The sequence below is a fragment of the Melitaea cinxia genome, chromosome 17, assembly GCF_905220565.1.
Source record: "Melitaea cinxia chromosome 17, ilMelCinx1.1, whole genome shotgun sequence".
In the NCBI taxonomy this organism is placed as follows: domain Eukaryota; kingdom Metazoa; phylum Arthropoda; class Insecta; order Lepidoptera; family Nymphalidae; genus Melitaea; species Melitaea cinxia.
This window is the reverse complement of record NC_059410.1, coordinates 2,637,180-2,657,084: the sequence shown is the minus strand read 5'-3', so window position 1 is coordinate 2,657,084 and position 19,905 is coordinate 2,637,180. Positions and strand designations below refer to the sequence as shown.

Sequence of the window (19,905 nt, the reverse complement as noted above, 5' to 3'; positions counted from 1 at the left end):
AAACACATTAAAAATGAAAATTAACAAAGATAAGGTTTATTTCGAAATTTATATTCAGTTAAAAAAATATTTTGACCTCAAAATAATTCAGAACAGGTCTGTGATAAATTCATCATTTTATTTGTTTGAATAAAATATTTTATTGTAATTAAATTAGAGATATAAGTTATTTTACAGTCACAAAAATCTCACCTTTTTAGGAGTTAATTACTTTTGCAAATGATCCAATGGTGTCGTATTCCTGTAAGAAAATAATTATTAATTATTAAATATTTCTATAAAATTGCATGTAAATATTTTATTAATTGCCACATTTGTAGGTAACGTCAGTCCTGTTGAGCTTGTAAACCCATCACGATAGCATCCGAAAAAGTTTTAACATCATTTTTTCTTCTTTTTTTAACCGACTTCCAAAAAAGGAGGAGGTTCTCAATTAGACTATATTTTTTTAAATTAAATTACAGGTTAAATAAAAAATAACAATCACTCAACAGATACTATCCAATTTTTTCATCAAAATCTCCTTTTTAATTTTATAACGAAATTTAAACTTTATAAAACCAAAGTTGCTATCGTTAATTGGAAATTCTACAAAATATTATAAGAATAATCTATGCTATCGTTAATTGGAAATTCTACAAAATATTATAAGAATAATCTATTACTTTATTGTACTTACCATTTTTATAAACTGTATTGTGCTCTCTTGGTCTTCATAAGCAATAATCTGTAACCAAACAATGTTTTTGTTAATTTTGTTCACTAAATATACAATATAAGACGTACGTATTTTAAAAAGACAATCAGGCCTGTTGAGCTTGTAAGCCATCAGCACGATGTATGGTACGGTTTTATCATCACTTGAGTAGAAACAACTAGGACAAGCAAGGGTAGTCAAAATCAAAAGTTACTTTATTTAAGTAGGCTTCAAAGACACTTGAAACAACTTTGTAAAAGTTAAAATGGCTGAAATATTTTGGAGATCTTATTCAATACTTGTGTAGTATAGAATCTAAGAGAGCCTTGTTAGAAATAGCCAACAAAACTAGCATTATTGATCTTAAGTGTTCTATAATTCGAATACATGAACATTGTCTGAAGTAAAGTACATGCATGCCATCCAGAAAGGCCAATGAATTATTAACTTTTAAATAATCTATGTTCATTATGCTTAACTGTAATTTTAATTTGTCTCAATTAATATTTACCTTTGGTAACATGTCCTACAGTTGCCTCGATATGTAATTATGTATCTGTAAAAATTAAATTAATTTAATATTTTCCTATAACAATAATTAATGTTTATAGTTAAATAATTGATCAGAATGAAATAAAAAATTGTCCTCAACAAATGTCAGAACAGGTCTGTGATAAACTCATCATTTACTGTAATTTCGAAGTCTACAATAAAATCGAGTAGCAAATTAAAGCAAGTTATATGTTAATAAACTTATACTAGCTTACTAAAAAAAATAAAAATAAAGAGCGTTGTTCACACAATCAAGCAAATAATTATATTCAAATATTTAATAAGCAGTATGTATAATTTATATGTGGACAATTTTAAAATATTGAGGGGCCTGTTTTTCAAGTTGTGGATAACACTAGAGACACAAACTTCTATCCATCGTGGTCCATCATGTGGCAGAAGAAGGTCAGAGCTGTTCCCAGGACTTCCGACCTAGGTGTAGGTTTATAAATGTGGAATATTCAAGATTTTGCGTGTCATTCTTGTGCAGGGCTTCTCTGTATCGTTCCAATTTTAGTATATGTACTGCCAAGCGGACTGCATGATGGATGACAGCAACCGACCATGAAGTTTTTTAATTCATTATTCTTTTATACCATCGAACTCAGCTATATTTATGAGATATTTCTCTATTCTCATATACTAATCTTAAAGTTGCTGCTTATTAATTGAGGAGGAACAGGTCCTAATAATATTTTACCTCCCACTGTCAAAGTCTATTTGTATCGTCATCTGTCAAATAGCGCTATCCACAATTTGTGAGACAGGCCCTAAGTGTTAATTTTGGATAATTTTTATAAGTACCAATAATGCTTACCTAATTATGTGTAGCTGACATTACCTGTAACCATAAAATAATGATGAACAATGATGAACAAACAAATACAATATCAAACATAACTAGCAATAAAAGTGTGAAAGCAGATTTAACAAACAAAATAATAATAACCCACCTTTTACATAGTAGTAAACATTAAAGTTAATAACTGAATATCAGTTATTTTCGTATTGTTTAACAAATTAAACTACATTAATTTATAATAGAAAAATTATAATTTAAAAATTAATTACAGTATAATTAAAGAATCCAGGTTCCCGACTATATATCAGTGATAACAAGTCTCAGCGGGGATCATAGTGTATTTTATTGATACAGCCAGGTATCACAAACGGTACAATATTGACAATGCATCTCATTGATTAATTATTTTTATTGAAATGTATTTTAGCTTGCTGCTTTTAACAAACTGATTGAGGCGAAAACAAGTTCGATGGTAAACCAAAAGGGTGATGTCTAGCGTGAGGCGCGCTCATTAATGTTACATATATTACAATATTGATTGCATTAGCTACGGCGTTTACAATTTGTCCAAGTATTGCGTTAAATCTGGGAGACCTTCCTTCAATCCTTTCCTTTTTCTCGTTTCCTGAAACAGACACAACGGAGTTAGTATAATAATATTGGTTAATTTTTTACTAATATTGATAATGATTTATAATTCTATACATGTTTGTCATATTTCGTGTATATATTTCAATGAATTTATGGATGGTTTCAAAACACGATTGGACCCGGTAGGTGACGCTGCTGTCGGGATACCATCAATAAAATATGGTAGCTGATATTCTGGACTGGACCTCTGCCGGGTCTGCTAGTTTTTTCTATATATATAATAATGTTTCGCGCATGCCACGGCATACAATCCTGGGACATAAGGATAGAGGTCCTATGCAGCGCGAGGCGCCCGATGGAAGTGCTCTACGTCCACACGTGCCAACGTCGTCACTGCCGGGGAGACCCCGCTACAATGTGGCTCGGGGTGTGGACGGGTTTATTTTATTTAATATAACTACAGTGATTTCTAATATGATCTTAACTAAAACCTGTCTTTAGATGATAAGGATGCTTTCGCTACAAATTGCCATAGGCCGCCAATTTAATGAAAAAATTAAAACTTGAAATTATATGAAAACAATTAATAGGTTGATAACTAAAACTAGGCAGGAAAAACGTACCTGGACTACGACGTAGGGCTTGGAACCAGCCTCGCATGGGTCTCCGGGCAGGATCTGCCAATGGTCGAATACACACTGCGGGAAGGCCTGGCCACCGGTATTGGAACGCAGGTCAGCAGTGAAACCAAACGACTCGTTGACAGGCAGGTAAGCTTTCACAACGAACATGGGAGTACCGGCCACTTGAGACTCTTCAAATACGTGACCACGCCGTCTGTTCAGCACACCGTAGATACCTCCCACGGCTACTTCAGGACACTATATAAACAATAAATTATATTAGAGTGCGTCTTATTTTATTTATTACATTTATTTAATTGACTAACCCACAAACCACATATTAGATTATGTCTACAACATAAAGATAATAATAGCGTTTAATAACATGTATTTTAATTATAGATATACAAATTAAAAAATATATCTATATTTTACTTGTTTTACATGTAGTTGGGATAAACATCCTCAGAATGCAGGGTATTCAGGACATATGAATTGATTTTAAGATGTTCTTAATAAGCCATATTTTTACTTAAGAGAATAACATCACAATCTTTCATTTCATCACTCTTTAAGAAACTTTCTTTTAAAATGGATTTGCCAAGCAGGTATTGTTAAAATTTCGTGTAACAATGTCAGGTCCCCTATTCAGGCAAGGAATATGTTTGGGTGTCAATGCCAAAACAAAGAACTGTTGCTCTGCCACGTCTCGGAATGGCAGTCTGGCGAAAAAGCCAGACCGCTTAGGAAAACACGTGGGTATAGTGCATGCATTAGGATTATCATATATACAACACTCCATTTTAGACATGCAAGAAACAATGTTAACATACTTGGATCTCACACAAGTAGACGGGCTCCATAAGCCTAGGCGAGGCGGTCAATAGACACGCGTACAGACATCTCCTTGTCGTTGGAATGATTTGACCGCCACCTCTGCAAAGACAATAATTATTCAATTATGATAAAATAATCATGTATTCTTAAATTTTATAATAATTAATTAAATATATTATTTATATCGTTTATATCGAATAAACAGGAGTAAAGACAAACCTGTGGATAGCGTCTGTGTGCAGTGTAACATCATAGATGTTGAATCGTACACCTCTCAAGTTCTCTTCGGCCATAACACCTTCCTTCGCCGCCCATTGGAATCCGGCAACCACGGAGTCCTTGATTTCGTTTAGGTACTGTACTCCCTTGGAGCAGTCCACAAGGATGTTGGGGCCTGTACCTTCGGGACCGAAGCACCAGATCTTACGGGCTTCAGTCACATCATACTCATACTTCTCACCAAGGTAACGGGCACGAGTCTTGAAGTCGTCACGTGGGTTCACTTTACCCTAATAAACAATTTTATTAATAAAATATTTAGCAAAAATTTATAAAATTGCAATTATAGGAGTCTCAGAAGTATTATATTCTATGCCAGATCAGTACGTATGTTTATAAAGTGTGCAACTACATGAAATATACACACTTAATAAATATAAACAATAAATGAGCCACAGTATCAAATCAACTAAAAATTCCAAATTGCTACATGAACTTCCCGTAAATTACTGGCTTAGGTAAAATACCCAGTGTTATGCAACAAATAATTTGCTCAAACTTTGCTCCAATCTTTAGTTTCTGGGTAATTGCCATTGCCTTTCTATTGTCATATAGAATATGTCTAGATAAGTAGATAGTGATACAAACTTAAAATCATTTATAAGTAAAATTTCTCACCTCGTCAATATCCTCAGGGAGACCGTCAGGCATGGGCGTGGCCTTCATGAAGAGACGGTTATGCTTGTTGGGCGACTTAGACAGACACATCTGGTTGGATTCCTCACTGACAGTTTCACGGTAAGAAACGACAGGGTCAGATTTCTTGATGGGAATGCAGGCGTGGTCTTCCTCCAAATCCTAGAGTAGTTTGCAATTTGGTTAAATATTGTACGTAACTATATAAATACATTATGCTAATTGTGTTTTGTGTTACTAAGCTCTCGAGAAGTAATGGTTCAGTTTGGTTAATTTTTAAAAATTTTACAAGTGTTCTAAAACTTTGTAGAATGTTTTGATGAAATGAAAAATGATAAAAGTTGAGCAGTAAATTGAATAACACCAGAAAAATGTACAACTGTTTAAAGTTTGGCATTAGCAAGTACTTTAGATATCATTTCAAATTCATATTTGATGACAATATTAGCCATACACAACTATTTTCAATGAAATACAATATATAAGAGTATATACAATTACAATTTAACTAAACAACAATTTAGGCTAGCTTATATAATATTAAATATCTCACAAAAATATACAGAAGACTAGTTAAAAGCTACTTTTCAATACATTACCTTAAGACAGATCTCAAGATGGAGCTCTCCAGCACCAGCGACGATGTGTTCACCAGACTCCTCGTTGATGCACTGCACCATAGGGTCCGACTTGGCGAGACGCTTGAGACCTTCCACCAGCTTGGGCAAGTCGGCGGGGTTCTTGGGTTCGACGGCCACACGCACGACAGGGGATACACTGAACTTCATGACCTATTTGAGATAGTTTGTTTTAGTGTATTTTGCATTTTTATATCACAGCAAATTTATAACAACAGTTTTTTTTTAAGTGTAACTGTGGAGTTTTTTTGCCAATTTAATATTGACAGTAAAGATGAAAGTTAATCTTGTTTATGTTTCAATTATACATTTTTTATAGTTTTAATGTATAAAATGTTCTAAAAGTTCTAATTTCATACAGTGATAAGTGAAGAAGTCAAATATTCTCATATAATAAAATTAATAATGAATCTTTTGTTTCTTACCTTCATGTTATGCGCGTTCTTGTAAGTGGTGATGGTACCAGTCTTCACAAGGAACTGGTCAACACCGACTAAACCACAGATGTTACCGGAGGGCACGTCCTCGATGGCCTCTACATAACGACCCATCATGAGAATAGTACGCTGGATGGTCTTCTCGTACAGATCCTATACAAAGAAAATAAATATTAGACAACTTTTATTTACATTAACTGGGAAAACCTACAACTTGGCGACATTGTGTAAGAGAAAGAGTTCAACAATCCGCAGTTAAGCAATATGGTGGATTAAGTCCCAACCCTTCCTACATGAATAGAGATTCAATTAAGAGTTTTGAGTTTTGCTTAATAGTAGACTTCAGACCAGTAATAAGCTGTTCTTATTACCTAGATTTTTCAACATTTAATAAATTTTATACATTTGTGTAGAGTATTAATAATGTATCGCGCGTGCCACGGCATACAATCCTCGGACATAAGGATAGAGGTCCTATGCAGCGCGAGGCGCACGATTTAATTGCTCTGCGTCCACACGTGCCAACGTCGTCACTGCCGGGGGAGACCCCGCTACAATGTGGCTCGGGGTGTGGACGGGTTTATTTTATTTTAATATAACGACACCTACTTATTTATTTGTTATGGTTTGCTAGCAGTTGTTGCATGCAAAATTACATCCATATTAAAGCAAACACGACACGCAATTTTTCTAATATGATCTTAGCTAAAACCCCTCTATAGATGATAAGGACACTTGTGCTACAAATTGCCACGAGCAGCCAATTTAATACAAAAATTGAAACTCGAAATCACATAAAACCAATTAATAGCTTGATCCTAACTAAAATTATACAGGAATTATCAGATTTTCATTATCAGAATTTCAGCTATAATCTGAGCAGAAAAAAATAAACTTGTATCAAATCATTACTACTGAGAGTATTATGTATATCCTAAGCTGATATACATACCTCCTTCTTGCCAGGCTGGAAGTTGGGGCCCATGATGCGGGCCTTCTGTCCAGTCACAACCTTGCCGGAGAAGACACGGCCGAAAGCGTAGAAACGACCCTTGTCAGAGGTCGGCACCATTTTGCTCACATACATCATGAGAGGAGCTTCAGGGTCGCAGTTCTGTTAAACAATTAAAAAGTTTAGTATTCTTGTCATTTGAATATCTTTACAGATTACTATAGGAGGATACTTTCTGCTGTATCGGGGGTCCATGGCACTATAATACACAAGCACAAACACCCAGACTACATATAGCCTACTATATTTGTCATGAGTAGAGATCAAACCTGTGATAATTTTTAAACATAAATTTCAAATCCTTTTGTAAAAATGACTATACCTTGATACCAATAGCGGCTTCATCATCATGGGGTCCCTCGTACAACATCTCCATACGGTACTTCTGGGCGACCACGGGTGACGGGAGGTGGATGGCAATCATCTGAAGCAGAGCTTCTCCGGCCGGCAACCAGGTACGCATAACGACCTAGATGATAAAAACACAAAATTAGGTCATTTCTTTTGAAAGGTGTAGCTGTGCCGCCTAGTTTTGCCTGACTCACTTCTGATTGTTTTAAATAATCTTATTTTAATTTTAAAAATTATCAATCAGTTGAATGATTTTGCATGCAGGACAGCAATACACATCCATCTATACAATACTTATTATTAACAGAACAAATTCAAGGTTTTAGTTGTATTTATTAAATAATTGTCTCTTACATTTATGGGGTTACAAATCACGAGATTTCCAACCAATTCCGGAAAGATGAATACTGTCAGTCCTCTTTGACACCCAGAAGCTTATTGAATAAGTAACTGGCAACACTTGGGACTAAATTATAACTTTTTTCATTAAAATTCCTTGTCCATTACATTTTAAGAGATATATCAAAGATATTTACCTTAAGTAACGCCTTGCCGTCCTTATCAGAGTCTTCATGTTTGATGGTGACACCGATTTTCTTAAGCAAGCTGTCGATTTCATCCTTTTGGAAGTTCATGATAGCCTTGAACACCTTGTAGATTGGGTCCAGGACGTACATACAGAAGGAACGCTTGTTGTCACTGTCCTTTTGCTTTGACCACTTCTTGGTTGTAGCATTAAAGAAGTTCTCACCCCATAATCTGATTTAAAATATAATATATATTAATATAGCGACTTAAGATAGCACTTGAAAGACTTGTGAGTCGATAAGTCTAGTCTCCAGCTAAGTCAAGCATTATATCTATCTTTACTATGACCTTGTACTTCAGTCACAAAGTAAAAGTAGAAACAAAGATGAATGTTTCTGCAGAAAATTAAGATTTGTTTATCCAGTAAATTACATTAACACATATAATGCCGTACTAACAAATGAACTAACTGTATTTTTTTTTTTGTAAAATACGGTCATGGAATGTGAGGAATGTCTTAATTCACTATTTTCGTTACATTTTACATAATGTAATAGTGAAATAAATAAATAAATAATGGTGGCTGCCATATATGGCTGACGCGGCGCCACTGTAATAAAATTCTCAATGGGGCCGCGTCAGCCATTTTGTCAGCCATATGATTTCAAAAGCGCGCGAAACAAACGCGTCGCTCGCCGCCGCCGGCGCCATTTTGATTGTTTAGCAGCCTGTGTTTGCCCCCCGCGCGTCATTTGTCGCTGTGCATCGAAGGAGACTGCAGTAAATAGTTGTTCAGTTAGTGATTTAGCAAGTTATTAGTTACTGATTTGTGATTTTCAACAAAAAATGGAAGATTTTTATGATGATTTGGACTACGAACTATCGCAATTAGATTTAACAGTGTATAATCAAGAATGTAACACATTATCAAATAGTGATGCTACACAAGTATTTGACGTTGATCTCGATGATACAGTATCAATCGCACGGACCAAAAATCATCATCGACGCCAGATTTTATCCGACAGTGAAGATGATCAGATTCCCGTGTTACCAACCTCACGAAATACTGAAGTATGGTTCAATCCGTTGGGTAAGCAACCAAGTATTATTCCATATACTGAATGTCCTGGGCTTAAGCCATTTTCATTGCGATCCAGCATGAGTTCAGCTAAACCAGCAGAATTTTATTCATTGCTAGTACCTGACAGTATATTCGAGTACATAGCCGAAGAAACAAATCGCTTTGCTTTACAAACCTTGAACAAAAGTGCAACAAAATCATACCGAATGCAGAAATGGATGCCAACAAATTGCCATGAAATTAAACGGTTCTTTGGCATTTTAATTTGGATGGGGATAGTGAAACTACCTCAACTATCTTTGTACTGGAGCACTAACAAATGTTTTGAACAGAAATTTGTCAAGTCCATTATGAGCCGAAATCGATTTGAACTCATTTTGAGGATGTTGCACTTTGCCAATAATGAAATAAATCACAATAAGGAGGACCGATTGTTTAAAGTTAGACACTTATTAGATATGCTAAATGCTAATTTTAAATGTCATTATACACCTAATCAAGAAATGTGTGTTGACGAAAGTCTAATCCCATTTCGTGGCCGTGTTATTTTTAGGTAATACAATAAAAATAAGCGACACAAATATGGGATAAAACTTTTTAAGCTGTGCTCAAACCCAGGATACACTGTAAAAGTGCAAGTTTATGCTGGCAAAAATTATGAAAATGTCAATACTACTCCGACTAATGTTGTCCTTGCCTTGTGTGACGATTATCTAAATAAAGGACATACGGTTTGCACAGATAATTGGTATACCAGTTTGGATCTGGCACGAAAACTACTAGCGGGACAAACTCATCTCATAGGCACACTTAGAAAAAACAGACGAGGTTTACCTCAAACAGTTGTCCAAACAAAACTGAAGACAGGAGAATTCTCAGCTCAAGAAAATGACGACGGAATAACAATTATGAAATGGAAAGACAAGCGGGATGTACTGCTGCTGTCTACTAAGCACTCCGTAAGTTTCAGAAGAATAACTAAAAAAGGAAAAGAAAAAATTAAACCGAAGATTGTGGTAGATTATAATCATGCAAAATCAGCGGTTGATCTGTCAGACCAAATGTCCTCTTACACAACCCCTCTTCGGAAGACAACGAAATGGCCCAAAAGATTGGCGATGGAGTTATTATTGAATACAGCGATTGTAAATTCATATATTTTATATAAATTAACAACCAAGAAGAAGCTCTCTGTCGTCCAGTTTAGAACCGCGTTGGTTGACTACCTCGTGCATACAGGAGTCCCGGAAACTAGTGCCTCCTCTAGACCTAGGCGAGTAAAGCATGAATTGAAGAAAAGGCAAGGATTGGCCTCTGCCTGTCGTAAATATTGTGTTAGGTGTTATAAAGAAAACTGTGCCCAATTTGGAAGAGTTCATGCTCGAAATAAAACCAAAAGAGTGGTAACATACTGCGAAGACTGCCCGAATGAGCCACACTATTGTATCAGCTGTTTCAATATAAACCATAGATATGTTTGAGTTTAAACGTGTTTGAACATGATGATTGATGTAGAATTGATTTATTATTTTGCCAATGCCAACTTAAATATAAATAAAAGCAATTAAAACATTTACCTATAAATTTTATTTGCAAAAACCAACTATTTTTGTAATCACTCTTTTGTTTTCGAAACTTCCACTTACAAACTTGATATTTCTCAAAATGTAAGTAAAAGTGTCAATGCCATCATTACAGTTATAATTTACTAGGCCTTGTCAACCATACTACATATAGTTTAACATAAAAAACGTGGCTGACGACGAAAAATCGTGCTTTCAAAACAAGCATATTCCGTCAGCCACATATGGCTGACACGGCCCAATTGGTTTGGAAAATGTCAGCCATGTGTGGCTGACAAGGCATTATATGTGTTAAAGGAGCATAAGAGATTGAGAGCCAACCATTCTTTGGAAAAAAATACTTTTCTAACAAATTAGTAGTGGAGCCTGCAGCGTGGTGACTATGGGCAAAACCATTTTTGGCGCGAACTTAGAGAGGCCTATGTCTAGCAGTGGACTGCAATAAATGCTGAAGTGTTGAGTAGTGGAGCATAAGTTTTACCATAAAACTCCATAATGAACTGTCTTGCTTGAACAATTTATAAAAAATCTAAGTTGAAATTTAATGTATCTCAGTCAATAAATAAGACATTCATAAAAAACGTATTACATATTCCAGAGAATTTTCTTTTCGTCCTTGTCTGCCACTGGTGTATAGAATTAAAACCTTTACCCAGTATCAATGGGACGTAAAATTAATCATGTGTGGAGTGCAAAAAATAAATGGTAAGTGTGTATGTAATGTAGTTATTGGAACCGTTAGCAATTTTAAAATAACAGAACAAACTAATTACAGATAGTAATAATATTTACTTCTTGAGAACTAAGCCACAGGTTAAGTTATAAAAACAGACGACATGCCACAAACAGAGGAGTTTCGGTGGGGCCAAAAGTTATGGCCCATTTTTGGCCAAAAGCGAAACTTGGTTTAATCCTTAGTTTTGATATTTAGCATAATTAATAAACTTAATTAAAATTTAAAAATCACAATGGTAATTCTAACCTGTTCATGAGCTTGACGAGGTCAATCTTGAACTTGTCGGCGTACATCTCAGCAAACTGCTTGAGAGTGAAGGCCCAGCCGTGGAGACCGGAGCCGAAACCCACGGAACCCTTGCTGGGGTCAACGCGGACCTCACCTGGTAGAAATTGCGATTTTTACTTTATTTCCAATTTTTTAACAAATAAGCAACATATACTTGATGGTCAGCAGATATAGACGCCTGCAACACCAGAAGTATCACAAGTGGGTTGCCAAACCGACCAGCAACCCTCGTTGGGAGCACTACTTACAGAGAGGTATTATACAGAATTATATTAATTCGACATTCATTACATTAATTCAGTTCCTTTCCAGAACACATAAATAATATTCAACTTTGTCATACTTGTAACATGAAATAGTAACAAATAATACAATTAAAGTGCTTATTAGATGCAAACAAAAAAGGTATTGTATTAGAATAGTCCATAAAATCAAAATGTTTTTTCTCATTATCCAATACAAAAAAAAAAAGTTTGCATTAAAAAATTAACTTGAAAAATTTATTGTAAGTCCATTTTGACCCCAAGAGGATATGTGATGATCCATTGGCAACACATTGGACTAAAAATTAAATATTTATTATCCTTGTAAATGTATAGAGCAATATCAAAATTATGAGTCATACAATGTTTGTTTACAGCTTGCTATTTCTTGCACATTTTTCTGAAAACAATGAAGTGTCGTGTGGACACCATATAAGAAGATGAGAGCACCAGTCATATTGTTAATTTGTTTAAAGAAATTTTGAAATGGATATTCCAATTGCTGTAGTCCACACCACAAAATGGTTCTTAATTGTTACTTTTAATATAAATGACATCATTCAAACTATTTTTAATTTAGTTCCGCTGATAATATCAATTATTATGTTATAAAAAGTTTATAAGGTTTTGTCGTATGAAAATTATTCCAACCTTAAACCTTAAAAAACGAAAGTAATCAACAGCTAAAATGCTTAACAAAAAAAAAGTTACAATACTAAATAATGTAACGATACATTCAATAATTAGTAATGGTGGTAATATAAAATATATATTTTTTAATTGTCTGTAATAATTTTTGCGCATAACGGCTTTTTACTAAATGAACTGTTTGAACAGTTACAAAACATTTTGAGACTGTTACTTCATAAAAATTACTAAGAAAGAAATTGGTTCATTTTATTAGAAAGCAGTTGCTTGGTAATTTGTAATATATAGTTTCTGTATTGTAATTACTCTAGGTCTAACATAGCGACAAATATGTGTGGATAAGATAATCTATCACTAGAACAAAATAATACTTCATAAATTATTCCATATCAGTCATTCAGTCATATAATACATGTTGTTTGCGTGATATATATTATCACGAATCAGGTCTCAGATTATTATGTACAAATGGCGCCCATTGTAAATTATTTGCAATTCGCTTCTGATATAATCGGTCTATTAATATTATCATTAGGCTTAGTTATATATGGAAATTTAGAGATGACCAGGCTTCATTATAAATGAAAAAAAAAAGTCTTACACTAAATTCTAGCTAGAATTTCGTATAATAAAAAGTTACGCGTGATTAAACAAAAAGTAAAATAGGTACGCATTGACTAGAGACAACTTTAACGTTAAAAATTGAGCCATGACTTCGACTTAATCTTAAGAGACAAAGACAGCCCTATTACTATTGTCATCGCAAACGATTTCTTTATTTTTATATGATAATAATAAAATTCAAACCTATTATTATTAAAAATTAAGTGTTTCGCGCATGTTCGGAGTGTATAATGTCTAGCAAAACAAGTCTACCATTCCATTCCTATATGAGTTAGTTTAGTTTATAACGGTAATCAATAAAGAGCAATCTAAATTTTTAGATTTCTACCAGTACGCTTTGAAAATAAATGAATCTATAAAAGTCATGACATATTTTACATTAAGAAATCATTTAAACAACTTTAAATAATACTTCCAAGCTTTTCTTTATCATTGATAACAAAATGATATCGCTTGTTTATCGTGACGTCAGTGAATGCTGATTATCGCAAATACTGAAACATCATTATTACATTTCAAGTCGACCGACCTTGGGTGGTAACGATTATGACGCGTCGCACAATGTTTTGTAGTAACTTTTAGTTTTTTTTTTTTAATTTCAGTTATTCAATATCAGTGATACACAGTTTTGACGAATCATGACTGGGGTTTACCTGGTGATAAGTTTATATGCAACTATGAATGAAAATCAATGTCAACCATCTGTATCTTAGTGGAAAGTTCATCAGCTGGTACCCTTGAAACTTTTTGTTACATCTTTCAAGGTAAGGTACTAAGCTGACAAAGTTTCCACCGAGATACAGCCAGCTGAGATTAATTTTCATTCATAGTAGCATAAAAACCATCATCAGGAAATTGTTGAAAAAAAATTTTTTCATGTTCAAGCTGACATATAATCCACTATGGTATGGTCAGCTGAATTTATTTTCCCTTCAAGACATTTAGGTAAACTATAATCTGACAAATTTTAAAGTGGGAGGAAATGACTAAAAAAACTTTTTTCTCCATGCGTGGGAGGCTGCCACTGCCCCACTCACGGAGTCGCAGCTGATGGACGCGAATATTCATAATGTGTGTGGCAGGAAAAAATTGACCAAATTTGTACCTGGCTCCCGGACCAGTATTTAAATTGTCATTATAACTCGTCGACGTAAATGAACTTGATTTTTTTTTTCGTTCGATAAAAAACAATTATTTTGAGATGTTGTTTCCTATAACTGATACGGTACAAGAGTGACTGCAATTTGTTGCACATGTTTAATATTGAAAAGGTCATGGGCGAAACTAAATCATTTTCTGAATCTTGAATATGTGTATACTGAAAATATATTAGTTTATTTGTTTGAACACGCCACTCTTATGAACTTGAATTTTGATACAATATCTTATGGAGATACATTAAAAATAAATTGTTTCTTTGTTTATAATATACTTTTTTCAAAACTGCTAATACATTGCACACTAATAATTATTTATATTGTCTCATTTATTGGCTTAATTTTTTTCATTGTTTAATTATGCTTATCAATAGACTATAAATTTTAGAGATTATTTCCTGATAGAAACGTGACATGTGAATGTAATGTTTAGTTTTACATATTGTGCAGTAAATCATGTAGAGATTTTGAATATTTTTTTTGTCAACTTTGTTAAAAATTTTAAAGATTTAAATATCCAAATACAACAAACACATACAAAACTATAGGAATAATTAAATTTAAAGTAAATTTACTATTTTCATCTAATGTAGTAAAAAGTATTCATACAAATGGTAAGAAGTGAGCAACAGAAAATCTGGTTTCCACTCCAACCAAAATATTGCCCATTTAATTATTTCATAGATTGGTGCATTGATTATTTTTTTTAAATCATTGTTTGATAATATTACAAAAATATTTGATTACATTTTATTAAAATTACTTTTAAATAAATTATAACATAACACGGATACACAGAGTTTTTAATAAATAAATAACGAAAATTAACTAACTAAAAACAATAAAACCCAAACTTTAGCTTTCAGTGTTGGCTGCATAGTCATATAGTTCAGATATGAGACATATTAATAGAAATGCTTACCCATAGGACCGCTGTCGTCAGAGTATGTGGCAATGATGACGTTAACATTTTCAACGATACGCTGGAAGGTCTGATACAGCTCCTCAGACTCCAATTGAAGCTCGAGTAGAGCACGGTCCATCTTGTTCATGAATAGAATAGGCTTGATACGCTCAGCAATAGCCTGACGTAGCACAGTCTCAGTTTGTACACACACACCTAGACAAAGAATTAATTGGATATAAAAACGAAACATTTAAATTCTTAATGACAATGTCATTATTTTAATTGTATCAATATAATTAATATTTTATGTAATAATTTTGTAATTCTTTTTAATTAATATATTCAATATGTGACACATAATAGCTTAAAAAATATAATAACAATTATTTATAATTCTATAATGTTTTTCAAAAGCATATTTAAAGCCTATTTGGATATAGATTTTTCATTTTGGATGTATAACAAAAGCATCCCATTGTTTTCATAAGAAAAAATAATTATGAACTTAAGCCATGTAAAGTGAAGACATATCTTGGAACCAGCATTATTGCACAATTATTCTTAATTCTATTTTCATTCAATGGTGAAATTTTATTGCAAATATTGTGTAATAAAATACCCCTAAATTGAATGCATTGAAATTCTAAAGCATTCATGTATTAAAGTGAAAGGTCACATCCCTCCCGTCATCCCTCATTTCAGAGTTGTGAAAGTAATAAAATTATTGATTAGAGAAATGACCTTTTACTGTATGACCTTTAAATTTCATGATTTTTATGCTGTTATATTTAGACTTCACTTTAAGGTAATTTTACATAATGGTATTTGATTGACTTTCAGCAATAATGCTGCCTTTTGTACATATTTGTAATGATTATTGTCAATTATTTTCTTGATGTACAAGTGTCATCATTATTGTTGTGTTTTTTTTGAAATACAGTTCTGCAGATTTGAATCAACAAGAAACTATTATATACATACCAGAAACACAGTCCACCACCACGAGGGCTCCGTCAGTGACACGGAGAGCGGCCGTCACCTCAGATGAGAAGTCGACGTGCCCGGGGGAGTCAATCAAGTTGATCAAGAAACCCTTTTCACTCTTTTCACGCTGGTCTGGGTTCGTGATGAACACCAAGTCCTTCTCTTCCAACTCAAAGTACATAGATATGGCACTACAAAGAAAGTTTTAGTCAGTCTTTGTTTGGATGATTTATACGACATTTTAAAATTTTACGGGAACTCAGATGGCCGTTCTACGAATCTTCAATGATAATTCGGCTTTTAGTGGAAAGAACATTCATCATTGAAAAGTTATAGTTGCATTTACGACTAAAATTACGATTTGTAAGGTTAATGACCTTACAAGTTCACGGATTATCTAGAGGCTATGACGCTTTTCTGCATAGTCATTAAGTCTAACTGCAGTTACAGCCATATTGATAGGTCGATATTGAAAACGGGATGAAAAAAGTACTTACGTGGATTTGATGGTGATACATCTGTCCTGTTCATCTTTACGGGTGTCCGTGAAGCGGGTCTCTCCGGCTCTCGCGTTGGCGATGATACCGGCTTTGGACACCAGAGAATCGGTCAGTGTGGACTTGCCGTGGTCGACGTGGGCGATGACGGACATGTTGCGGATGTTCCGCTTCTTGTCCATCATGCCACGGATCTCGTCTACAGTAAAATTCACCTGGACAAACGAAATGATCACTTAACATCTTACTAACGTTCAGACTACCCAAAAACATATGGTAATCGGTCTTCTCAAACGCACGTTTCATTTTTAGCTATTTAGATACTTAAAGCCTGTACAAATAATTGTAGCAGGTAGCAGTTAATAGGATTACAATAAATTTCACAACACTTCACAGCACTATGAAAACGTCATCCGATCACAAAGGCGACATGAGAAAACTTAATTTTTATTACTCTTTTCGCGTGAAATTCGAAAAATATTTATTCAGAATTATAGCAGATATATTCCATATCACTTTTCTGAACACTAATATTGAATTAAATACTCACCATATTGGATGGTTTATGATTTTTCTTTCAATAATATACACCACCATACGCCAGCAATGGCGTACGCGTTAAAAAGGACCCGTTTTATGTTCGTGGAACGGATGTACCTGCCAGCCGTCAGACCACGTTAAACCAGAGACAAATTTTATTGCCAGTGCTAGAAGATTTTGATGAGTTGGTATCTAAGTTCTAAGAGTTCTATTAATATATTGTTGTTAAATTATTTTCAACCGTGATACATATGATTATAATAAATTAATAAAAAAATTCATATACAGAACATTCAATTAATTACATCAATGTCCCAGAGAATGCTTGAAGACAAGTTTTCGAGCAGTGCGTCATGCATGTGTTTAAAATACGGCGCCGAGACGTGGACACTGACGATAAGCCTGGCCTGGTCCATAAGCTTAAAGTAATTAAACGTCCAATAGGACAGGCTATGCTTGAGGTTTCTCTCGAATATAGGATTAGAAATGAGACTAGCCGCGAGAGAACAAAAGTAACCGACATAGCCCACAGAATTAGCAAGTTTAAATGGCAGTCACCATGGCTGGTCACCTGTGGTGCAGGACCGATACCCGTTGGAGCAGACGTGTCATAGAGTGGAAACCGCGTCTTTGTAAACGCAGTGTAGGACATCCCCCGGTTCACTGGATCGACGATCAGTGTGATTGCCGGTGTAGATAAGATGAAGATTGCGGGAAATCGGGTCGTTTGGCGTGAAATTGAGGTGTCCTATGTCTAGAAGTGGACTGTAATAGGCTAAACTGACGACCAGAAAATAGATTGCTAACAAAATTTCTACCTTAAGGAAAAACTAAAATATTTAGCTGATTTTTAATCAAAAATCAGACAGAATTATTACTATAATTTTTTAATAATTGTATAATTTCTTAACATTTTTTAACATCATATAAAAAATTGACCGTTCCAGCCGGGATCGAACCTGTATCTCTAATTAACCGTGTCGGTGCTCTAGCCAACTAAGCTATGGAACGATGTACTCACTAGATCGAAATTTTTGATATGATGAGAATTTCCTAATGTGTGGGTAACACAAAAATAAAAATCGTACAAAATAAAATTTCTTGCTTATATCAAATAATAAGTTAACACCGGACTATGTTATATTCCATAATATAAACTGATTTAGTGTAGACTGTATCATTCATTGGAGAGTAGAAATTGAGTTTTAATTAAATTTCTAGCGCGATCTGTGCAAAAATAATTAAAGTAACAACACAAGAAATAATATTCATAAAAGACTAATTTCATAATACTACTGATGATACATATGACTACTGAAAAAAAAAATACCCATGTAATTTTATATTTATTTGGAGAAAGGGAAAGTGTATTCAGTTAAATTTTAATTTAAATAAATAAAGTGAAAAAGTCGGCTCGTGAATGGACAACATTTGTATTGCCACTTAAAAAATTATAAAAATATTTTTTAAATTAGTTATCAATATATATTTTTGTAACGTCATTGTACGAGAACAGCACGGTCTTATATACAGGTCAGGAAACTAAACCCAATTTCATTGGTATGAGATTAGTACGATAATGTCTTAACTTTTCTTTTGCGTCAACAACGCTGTACGTCACTGCTATCGCTATGTGCGGTTACGTGGTGCGGTGGTGACACTTAATTGTAATTGGTTATGATGAGTGACGTTCTTCATTGTAACTGGTTATATTGAGTGACGTTTCATTGTAATTGGTTATATTTTAAAACATAAATGCGTAACGTGTAATAGAAATAGAGACAGAAAGCTATTCAGTGCTGTGCCAAGCGATCTTTATGCCTCTGGCGGCTGTAAAACATTAAGCCGACTTACCCCCACGACGTAGTTGCCCGACCTGTGTATAAGACCGTGGAGAACAGTTATCAACACATATTTAAAGAGCACAAGATTATTTTTAGGTTTCTCTAAAAAAAAATATCCATTGATACTCCATTACTACGACACTGCTCCCTATGTCCGTCAATTCAATATTTATTTATTTATCTTATTTATTTATTTTGTAGGACAACTTACAAAACACACTAATACAGATTTTACAAAAATGGTTACAATAATTTGCTGAGTGTTGTAAAAATAAAACATTATTCACAAGTTGCCACGGTGTGGTTAAGGACAGTTCCATCTAAGCAGTAATTACTTTATTTTTTTGAATATATTTAAATGTAAAAAATAAAAACCTAAAAAATCCTTATAACAAATTCTTATACAAATTACAATTTACAAAGAAATAGAAAGAAAAAAAATACAATTTATCCATACAATAACAATTTAACGTTAGCTATACATTTTTCAAAAGAAAGATTACATACAAAATATAAAAAATACACTCATACATCTCATGAAAAAACATTAATTCATGCATTAACATGCATTTAATGTCAAGATAGACCTAATTTTCTTTTTGAACGTTGAATCGAAAATGGAACGTAACAAGTAAATACTTGCACGGGTAAATCTAGTGGGCGCATTTATATATATATTTTATACAAGATCGGGGCCTTTGATCGGGGCTGTCCAACATACCGTTAACCGATCTATACAGCAAAATTTGATCTAATAACTGTCTCCG

The 19,905-nt window shown here is 33.8% G+C and overlaps 1 protein-coding gene and 1 pseudogene across 1 annotated transcript; both read right to left on the bottom strand.

Moving 5' to 3' along the window:
- Positions 1–1,695: 1,695 nt before the first annotated feature.
- On the bottom strand, positions 1,696–1,787 carry LOC123661960 (annotated as a pseudogene).
- Positions 1,788–2,283: 496 nt separating this feature from the next.
- Positions 2,284–17,402, bottom strand: LOC123661544 (translation elongation factor 2). The gene is made up of 15 exons (XM_045596501.1): positions 17,305–17,402; positions 16,755–16,969; positions 16,255–16,448; positions 15,289–15,486; positions 11,633–11,768; positions 7,992–8,214; positions 7,427–7,573; positions 7,045–7,206; positions 6,081–6,245; positions 5,617–5,808; positions 5,000–5,179; positions 4,322–4,611; positions 4,099–4,201; positions 3,266–3,523; positions 2,284–2,676 (listed from the first exon to the last, which is right to left on the bottom strand). Exons 1-15 carry the CDS (start codon positions 17,305–17,307, stop codon positions 2,608–2,610), a joined length of 2,535 nt encoding a protein of 844 aa, XP_045452457.1. The 5' UTR covers positions 17,308–17,402; the 3' UTR covers positions 2,284–2,607.
- Positions 17,403–19,905: the final 2,503 nt, after the last annotated feature.

Coding starts and splice junctions, on each gene's coding strand:
- LOC123661544 (XM_045596501.1), bottom strand. Junction 8,215..11,632: donor CTCGTCAAGCTCATGAACAG/GTTAGAATTACC, acceptor ATTTTAAATCAG/ATTATGGGGTGAGAACTTCT. Junction 4,202..4,321: donor CACACAGACGCTATCCACAG/GTTTGTCTTTAC, acceptor TTGTCTTTGCAG/AGGTGGCGGTCAAATCATTC.